At 42.3% G+C, this 9760-nt stretch overlaps 1 protein-coding gene across 2 annotated transcripts in view; it reads left to right on the top strand.

The window, feature by feature from the left end:
• The window catches only part of nxph4 (neurexophilin 4), a 53733-nt gene extending 44333 nt beyond the window's left edge, over positions 1 to 9400 (top strand). For both annotated transcript variants that reach the window (XM_019861023.1, XM_019861026.1), the window contains exon 2: positions 7159 to 9400. In XM_019861023.1, coding sequence (XP_019716582.1) covers positions 7159 to 7983 — 825 coding nt within the window. In that variant the 3' untranslated portion in view covers positions 7984 to 9400. The remainder of the gene's footprint in view (positions 1 to 7158) is intronic.
• The last annotated feature ends 360 nt before the right edge of the window (positions 9401 to 9760 follow it).

The raw sequence follows: 9760 nt of genomic DNA, 5'->3' as shown, positions 1-9760 counted from the left end.
GGGGGGGGGTAAAATGAGAACCCGTGGTGGGACTACAACTCTTCATTTTGACTCTTCCCCGTGACAGCGGATCGATGCGGCCAGTAGCGGCGATGGAAATGAATTGATTGTCGCCGATAAAAGTCCAATTAAACAAAAGAACAAGCGTGGCAAAAGTGCTCGCAGACAGGCAGCTCTCATCTTGTCTTCCGTCCTCCTGGGGTTAGGGAAGGTTTGGAAGTAACTGATGAGCATGGGCGTAAAAGCGCAACCGATACCTGCACGGCGCAGACATTGATCCCGCACTTCCTTAATGATGAAAAGAGATCTTAATTGTGGGCATATATCAGCTTTCAGCAGTCAATTCCGCAGCTCAATCTGACCTTTTCCTATTTAATAATAGTGTGAAGCGCCGCGCCCTCCGCCCACCCGCATGAATGCGTGCACTTCTCAACACATTACCTGTCATGTCTGCTCGATATTTCTGAGTCGTAACTTTTCCTTGCAGAAGAACACTTGTAGCGTCCTTTTTGGAAAAGGCGGAGAAAGTTTTCTGTTGAATTCGGAATATAGTGGTATCTCAACTGACTAACCTGACCTTTTGAAGAAACAAGCCCTCACTGAGTATTTTCTTCTTGAGTTTCGAGTCAAGATTTTAACTTAACGCGAAATGAAAGCGGGTAATTTCACAACAGGCAGCATATCATGAACTGTTCCTGAACAAATAGAGACCTGCTTGAAGCGGTCTCTCGAAATCCCCAGTATATGTTTCAACATAAGGATAACTCCACAATGTGTGTTGAACCAAACCACATTAGTGATGAATGTTCACCATGGTAATGCCAACACACAATGCAAAACCCCATAAATACAATTTGCATTGAAGTTGCGGTAGTTGTAATCCTTTAAGCAATGAATAAGGTTCGAGCAACATACACATTATTGCCAAAGATTCGTGATTAACCTGGCCAACATCATCCGCCTGTAGAGATCTGCTTGCAGTTCCTTCTAAAAGTAATTTGTGCGCTTGGATCAGCTCTTGGACTCCAGAAAATCAGTTTCTCCTTCCGTCATATCAAGGATGATCAATGCGCTTTTCAAGAGAATGAAGGGAGCCACTTCAATTGGCTGCAAATCAACTCAGCTGTGCTCATGCCCACAACGGCACAAACCGGCCATTTCTAACGCCGCCAAGCTCCACGCACCTGCGAAAATACCAACACTTGGTGTGGCCCGCCCCTGCGTATAGTTAGGCCACACTTCCAGCCTGGTTTTGGTCATTTGGATGGAGCTAGACTGAGCTTCAAATTGGCCCTTCACTGTGTTTCGCCTTTCTGATTTTGACCCGCACCAAAATCCTTACGTTTCATTTTTCGACATCCTCACCCCGGCAACTTATAGGATTCTCCGCCGATGCTTTTTGCTCAGATGAACCTCCAAATGAAGTTAAAGATGATTAATGCTCCCCCATTCCGAGGAAATGTACACAAGCTCCTCCGCTCATCCCACTTATGGACTAATAACATTTTCCCCACCATCTCCTTCTGTCTCACAAGCTCTGTAATTTGATTGTGCTCTCTATGATTGTTCTCTTATTGAGTTGCCATGATCATGCATATGTATAGGTCCTCCACGATGCGTATTCCATCTTCAGTTACAATATCCCAAAGCGTTCTGGAAAACATGTGGCTCATTCATTACTGCCGGGAAGCGTGATGATGTGGTGACATGCGTGAAGTTGCATTGGCGGCGGTCCCCGAACGGCCACAAAACCGTCATTCCTCGGACCTCATTCTTATACATGACAGTTTGTCATTTGCCAATTCTATGATTGTTTAATAGCCGACCAAAACAGATGTGAAACTTAACACCCTGCATTGGGTTTTGAGGCTCCACAAACACTTGACTGTAATGTATGGTTTTTTTTTTAATTGACCCACAAAAATATGACGCGTTTATTAAAGATGCAGTGAATGGCCACAAATTCGAGGAAATAGGAAAGAATAAAGTGCGATGTTGTGTTGGCTGTTGGCTATGGTCGATTGCCCCATTTACTCACTGCGCCCATGCAATTCGGCAACAGGGACTCTCCACGCTTTGCTTTCAAGACACAGGTACATATGACATTATGAATATAGTTGACTATTTTGTCAAACCCACGTATGCTGTGTTGATACGGCTTGGTAATGCCACAGCCACATTTCAATTAGATCACATTTGAACAAATTGAAGAACAGTATAACTGTACAGTATAATATGACATAACTCAGTGTGTTTAAATGTGCATGCAACGATTTTCCATCAGCTCCAAAAGTTTCCTCTCACTTGTCACAAACTAAACAGAGGATCCATCAACCTGGTTTGACCTTATATTGCAAACATCCGATTTTGCCCCCCGCCAAAAAGTCCATCGTGTATAGATTTTAATGTCCAGAGAAAATGGCTGATATTTTTCTTAGAAATTCTCAGCGTTTAAATTGATTTACTGTCAAGAACAAGCAGTTTTTTTGTACTTTGCCAGTAAGCTCCATCTGTTCATTGCCTCCTGTTGGCATTTTAAGTCACTGAAGACGTCTTGTCATTATAATTTTGTGTATGAAGTTGCTGCCTGCTTACTTTTTCCCTTCAGAATATCTTTTCCCATCAAGATTCAGGTGCAGTCAGGTTTATGGTTCCAAGCTTGTCACATTCCCGTTGATGATAGTCGAGGATTGTGATGATGGTGCGAGCGTGCCATAAGCACTAGTACATCGATTTTTCAGGAATGTATAGTTTACTTGAGTCTTTTTTTTTTTTTTTTTTTACAGCTTGTTGCCCCCACCTGGATCTGTGACAGACAACTTTGAAATTTGATTAGTTGAACAGTCGCTTTACGGATATAGTTGAAGTTACATTTGCCAGCACAGCTGCCTCTGGGCTCGATTAGATTGACATGGCAACACATAAAGGTTGCAATCTGATTGAGCAAAAAACTAATATTTTAAAAAAAATCAAAGTCTACATACATTACTGGAAGCACAAATGTTATGAAATGAGAAGAAAATAGACCGCAGGGAATAAATTAATAAAATGTCATCAACCAAATACATTGGTAATTTTGGGATGATTTTGCAATACAAAGTTAAAAAATGCCTCCAGCCTCGGGCACTGATGCTCTTAGGCTAACGAGATTAAAATTCAGGCTGTTAATGTACGTGGTACTTCTGATAATGTTAAGGCCAGCAGGGAAGGCTTTGTTGGCCTAAACCAACTAGTGGTACTTCTACTTAAGTACAGAGTATTTTTACCACCTCCAGCCCTGAGGAATGATCCGGTCTGCACCGGGAGAGTGTTCACCTGACAGATTGAATAGCACGGTGTTAATTCATAGCGCTGCTGATGGTGCGTTCTCAAAAAGCCTCCCCATTGTGCTTGCGCAGATTTACGTAGCTTATTCTCCCCTTCACAAACATCCCAGAAATGATGCACAGGCCTCCTGTCATGGCATGAAAGGTGGTAGCAGGCTATGTCGAAAATCTTCATTGGGTCATTATCCCTGTCATGAGTCATTCATCAACATCTGGCATTTATTTTGTGGTAACTCGCTCTTCCAGTGGTCAATAAGCATTCACTTATTTCACCGTCACTTACGCTAGCATCAATCAATCTGTGCAGAAATCGCCTCGTGTTAATGAATGGCCAGCAGAAATAGATACATTAATTGAATGACTGAATGCATTAGCCGGTCGGAGTGATGCACTGTTGCCTCTGCTAATGGCAAAGTGGAGTTGTTATTAGATTCAGTGATGGATGAGCTCCGCCGTGGACCTGTCACTTCAGCCTCGAGTGAAGATGGCAGTACATGCATGAGGAAGGGATAATGGATGAGTTTGAAAACATTGTTTTCATTGTTCCTTTGTTTTATCCACTTGTAAATAAATTCAAATTTTGTCTTATTGGATTGTTGGAGGTTTCAAGCATTGACAGCTAAAGCAGTGAACAGTATACACCCACTTAATTGCAGCTCGGTATTCATAAATTCACCTGTTCATTTTTGTCTGTGGAGCCCAGCTATTCACTGAAAGACTCATCTTTTTGCTCCTCTCATAATTCAACTACAACATGAGGAAGGAGGAAGCAGGAACGTGTCAAGGAAGTATGTTGGAGTGATACCTCTCCACTGACTCGCATTGTATGTTGGTGGGTAGCTAAATTTGTCTGGTTTGTTAGTCTGAGGTTCAGAGACTTCACTGCATGTGCATATACAGTACATCTACATTTCTGGTGCAGAGATGTACACCCCTAGTGTGCAGGGTCCCTCACATTTTGAAATTTGTGAATTTTTACAACCATCTGATCAAATCAGCAAAGGCCCAATTGTCAGAAATCAAAAGATTTTCTTGAATTATAAGCCTGAGGTGTAGGATTTGGTAATTCATCCACTGACTTTTTCAAGACCCACAGTATATTGTATAGAGTGCTTACGCTGGTCTGCATAAAAAATAAAATCAACAAAAATGACAATTTTTTTAGATCAGTTTTTCCACTAAAGACAGCGGTACCATTAATTTTGCCCCATGTGCCCCAATTTTTCTGTAACATGCTATGTGCTATTTTTTGGAGGTGGGGTGGGGGGGGTGGGGGGCGTTTTGCATGGCTACTAGGTACTTGCTACTAGGTCTTACAACTTTGCATTAGTGGGTGTATATTATATATATATGTATAAGTGCGTGAGCATACTATTCGCTTACATGTGCTCAGTCTCATCAAGTTCCAAGTAAATACAAGTCCTCTTATACCCATGTACTGGTTTAATATGCCTTATAACTGCATTACAAAAATCAAATCAAATTTTCACCCCCCGAAATGCACTTTTAAAAAAAATGTCAAATTACAAAGCGGCACAGTGGTCGACTGGTTAGCATGCCCACCTCACTGGAGTTTCCATGTTCTCGCCGTACCTGCATGGGTTTTCTCCGGGTACTTCGTTTTCCTCCCACATTCCAAAAACATGCATGGAAGGCTGATTGAACACTCTAAATTGTCCCTCGGTGTGAGTGTGAGCGCGGATGATTGTTTGTCTATGTGTTCTCTGCGATTGGCTGGCAACCAGGGTGTACCCCGACTCCTGCCAGAAGACAGCTGGGGTAGGCTCCAGCACCCCCACGACCCTTGTGAGGATAATCAGATTTGAAAATGGATGGATGGGTCAAATTACAAAAAAAGAAAGAAAAATAAACCACCCTCGAAAATGTTGTTGGCTGCTTGTCGATGGATTTTTTTAATGCAGACCAGTGTTACATATCCACCAAATCTATGGAATGAAAGAATAGACTCTCTTTTCACCAAGCAAAAAAGTATGAACATGCCCTATTCTGTTCTTTTATAATCAGCAGTAGAACAAAGGTGGGTTTAGTAAATTGTAGCCATTTGTCCCTGTGAATTTACAAACTGGGCTGATCTAAAATGATACATTGTTGCCATCTACTGATGTTTTTGCATCAGGAAAGTTGTTTCCATTCTTGAGTGAGTTTAATGTGTGTGTTTGCACCCTGTTTTGTGTGTGTATATGTGAGTTTTCACATGTGTGTATACGGATGGCAGCAAATGTGCGATGTGACTGATGAGACATAAAAGAAAGTTAAAGGAGATGTGTCGTCAATCACGCCTGAGAATCAGCAGCAAAGGCAGTGGATTAAAGGCAGAAAGCTGTCTAAATAATCAAACAAACAGACGTGCATCTATTGTCTCATACGCATGTCTTGTCTGGCTCTCCAGAGCAGCAATATTCAAAACTGTGTTTACAAAAATAGATGTTTTCTCGAATTTGGAGAGATGATAGCACAGACATCTAACACACTGGATGCCTCTAAGTGTTGCAGCATTTAGCATCGGAATCATCTTGTGACTAAATATGTGGGCTATTTGGTTGAACTGGATTTTAATTATGGACACTGTGGGTCAGGAGACCAATTATGAACTGGATTTAGTTTGAAGGTTCCAGCAGAGGCCGAGTGTTTGGAAGTACTGCACAACTACCGTGCGTCCTCTTTTTAAGCTTCACCACGATTTGAGAAGTGTTTTCAAATTCAAACTCAGTGCACTGCAGCAAAAGTCATTGCCAACAATACAAGCGTTCACACTGTGCACACCGACTGATGACTTGACTGCTCACAGTTTGTAGGAGGTGTAAAATGGTACTGACATACAGTATGACGTGTTGAGGTTATGATTGATGAAAAATGAAAACTAGTTTGCACAGCAGCGTGAAAAAATATGTGGTCCTGTGGCAAAAGAAGGCCCTTTCAGTTAAAAGATCAGTTCCCATTATAGTTGCAGTTTTTCATTTTATTGTCATGACCTAGATTTGTCATTTCATGTAATTAAAACTTCACTACTGATTCAGTGTAGGTAAGTGATTGGATTTGGTGCCTTCGTACAAATTCAAGTTACAGCAATGGGAACGTAAGGTCACCTTGACCTGAGGACACCCTCTATTTAATTAAAAACAAAGCTAAACAAAACAGAAATGAAGACCAGTATGAATTCTGAACAGCATTTGACTACATTTGCTTGGTGGACTTTGGGTAACATGTATGACCAATCGTTTAAACGGGGTGGGAGAATCTCAATCCTTCCCATGCTTAGTTAAAATTGGTATGAGCAGCCAAATCGTGTGTCTATACTTAATGTGGTAGAGATAAATCAATTTAACAACTTCCCGTTTGAGCTTAGTCACAGATAGTGAGTGTTGTGATGCACAAGGTCTGAAGTTATCCAGTGAATTTGCCATTTTCTGACATCGCGGTGAGACAGATGTGGATTAAAGTTTCACATACGGGACTCACTGTCCAGGTCTCTTTGTGTTGGAAGCAATCACTGTCGTGCTGTGTATTACTTATTGATTCATAAGGCAACCTGCATCAGTTGTGTGTAAGGACACTTTCGACACACCAATGTCACGTTTCTGTTCTGCCTGAAAGGCACAGGCGAATAAATCCTGTACTATTACACATTTGATGCGTCAGTGTACCAAGAATACAGTGTGAAAGGTGCTGTGAGTAACTTGGGACCAATGCAGGGAGTAGTTAGGTGAGATACAGTCAATTCTTGCTTTCACCGTGACCCTGAACAGGTACAAAATGGATGGATGCACATTTAAGCATGTGAAACTAATGTGTTATTTTTTTACACCTCCAGGTCCAAGGGTTGGAGAAGAGAGTGGACTTCTCAGACCTGGGCCCGGTGGGCTCGGCAATGAAGACTCTGCCGTACGGTATGGGTGGAGGCACAGATGGCGGACAACCAGGAGGAGCGGTTAAGCCGCCATACCAAACCCGAATTTTCTCCACCTCCTTCGACCAGACGCCCTTGAAAGCCAAACCCCCCACCTACAGTTTCTTTAACCCGTACGATGCAGCCCGTAACCAGTCGCTGCTTCCAGACCATACAGGCTACCGCTCCAAGCGTAAGCCCTCGCTGAAGACAGCCATGAAGACCAAGAAGATCTTTGGCTGGGGAGATTTCTACTTCAACGTCAAGACGCTCAAGTTCAGTTTGCTGGTGACCGGGAAGATCGTGGACCACATCAACGGGACGTTCACGGTTTACTTCCGCCACAATTCCTCCAGTCTCGGGAACGTGTCGGTCAGCATCGTGCCACCGACCAAAGTGGTGGAGTTTGAGGTCCTCCAGCAGCAACAACAGTTCTTGCACCCCCACACCCAACAGGAGGTACAGATCCATGAGTCCCAGCAAACCACCATCGACCCCAAAGAGGTTAAGACATTCAACTGCCGGGTGGAGTACGAGCAAACCAACAGATCCAAGAAGCCCAAGCCCTGCCTGTATGACCCGTCTCAGACGTGCTTCACGGAGCACACCCAGTCCCACGCCGCCTGGCTGTGTGCCAAGCCCTTCAAAGTCATCTGCATCTTCATCTCCTTCTTTAGCATCGACTACAAGCTGGTTCAGAAGGTGTGTCCGGACTACAACTTCCAAAGTGAGCACCCTTACTTTGGATAAGCCAAACAGAGACAGCGGTGATGAAGACAATGATGGAAACGATAGTCATATTGATTATGCGATATGGAGCAAGGGACAGTTTCTTGCCTCTACACTGCTGTGAATTGTGGATTTGAATCAATTACAGTGGTACGGTGGTACCTTGAGTAAAGGGGCCCAACTTATGCTCGGAGCCGTTGATTGATTTTTATTTATTTTTTTCCATGTATTTGCCAAGCCACTTTCAGACGTTTAGTCAACAAGACAAACAATGAAACAAATACAAATTGAAAACCCTTGCAATGAGTATGGAGAAGATGCTCAGACTGAACTGATATCGTGGTAAATGGCCAAACGGAGCTAGAGTCACACAGCACACAAATACGACAGTGAAGGTGTGAGACTTTCGGCTTAATTATACATTATATTAAACAGTTCATCTCTTTATTTTGTCTTTTATTACGTTTTTTATGGTCATAATTGACAATACAGCCTGAGTTGTCTTGGGGCTGGAACGGATTACGGGCACTTCATGTCTCTTCTATGGGGAAAATTGATTTGACATAAAAGTAGATTAGGTTAAGAGCTTGACCTAAATAAATAAATAAACAAATACATTCTGGAGTCAAGGTACCACTGTATCATTAAAGTAATAGTTGCCAAGGCCGAGTAATTTTCCCACCGACCTCCCTGGAACTTTGGTACCTTCTGTTTTTGCAATTCTTTCTGTAAATATTGATCTCATCCTCAGCACCCTTATTGTTTTTAGATCATTGTTTCTCTGTGTTATTACTTTTTGAAAAACAGTATGCCCTCCTGAGAACAAAGCGAACCTCAGAGGCAGCTTTCACCAATCGTACAGTATCTCACAAAAGTGAGTACACGCCTCACATTTTTGGAAATATTGTATAATATCTTTTCATGGGACAACACTGAATCTATTACACTACAATGTAAAGTAGTCAGCGCACACCTTGTATAACAGTGTGTAAATTTTCTGTCCCCTCAAAATAACTCAAAGCACAGCTATCATTGTCGAAACAGCCTGCAACAAAAGTGAGTACACCTGTATGTGAAAATGTCCAAATTGGGCCCGATGAGCTATTTTCACCCCTGTTGTCTTGTAATTCACTAGCGTTATAAGGTTCCAAATGTGAATGAAGAGCAGTTGTGTTACGTTTGCTGGAATTTCTCACATACGCTCTCAAAGTTAAACCTGGCACCTCATATTTACAAAAATGTGAGGGGTGTACTCACTGTTGTGAGTCACTCTATGGTCACTATAGTGTTTTTTGATAGACTGACTGTTAATTATCCCCTGTGCCCCACATTTCTCTCCTCTGGTTATAAGAGAGTTATATGTATGACAAATGCTATGCTGGGTATGCATACAATATGCTGTATGAAAAAAAAGCACATTAAAATATTTTAAAGTGTCTGCCGTTTGCAGAGTGGATTCTTTTTTCGATGCCCACAAGCACAATTTACAAGCTGTGGCCCATACGCCGATTATCTGGGCAAGGACAGCCTTCTGAATTAAGTTAACGTTTCATTACGATTACGAATATGCGCGCCAAGCTTCGTGTGAAGATATGGCCTTTCAATTTTCTGAAGCACATTGAAGGAAAGTTTGTTTTGCCTGGAATTTGAACAAGAAAGCCCTTAGCATTTGAAAAATGACAACTTTTGACTTCTTTGGAGAGACAAGATGGTTTTATTTGATATACATTTCCATTACGCCCTGTGTGGACTGTAAATGGAGAGAAAATGGCTCTGCTCGACTGAGTAATGCGAAAGC

This window comes from Hippocampus comes, unplaced genomic scaffold (genome assembly GCF_001891065.2).
Source record: "Hippocampus comes isolate QL1 unplaced genomic scaffold, H_comes_QL1_v1.1 scaffold40, whole genome shotgun sequence".
NCBI lineage: Eukaryota > Metazoa > Chordata > Actinopteri > Syngnathiformes > Syngnathidae > Hippocampus > Hippocampus comes.
This window is presented reverse-complemented; position numbering and strand designations above follow the sequence as displayed.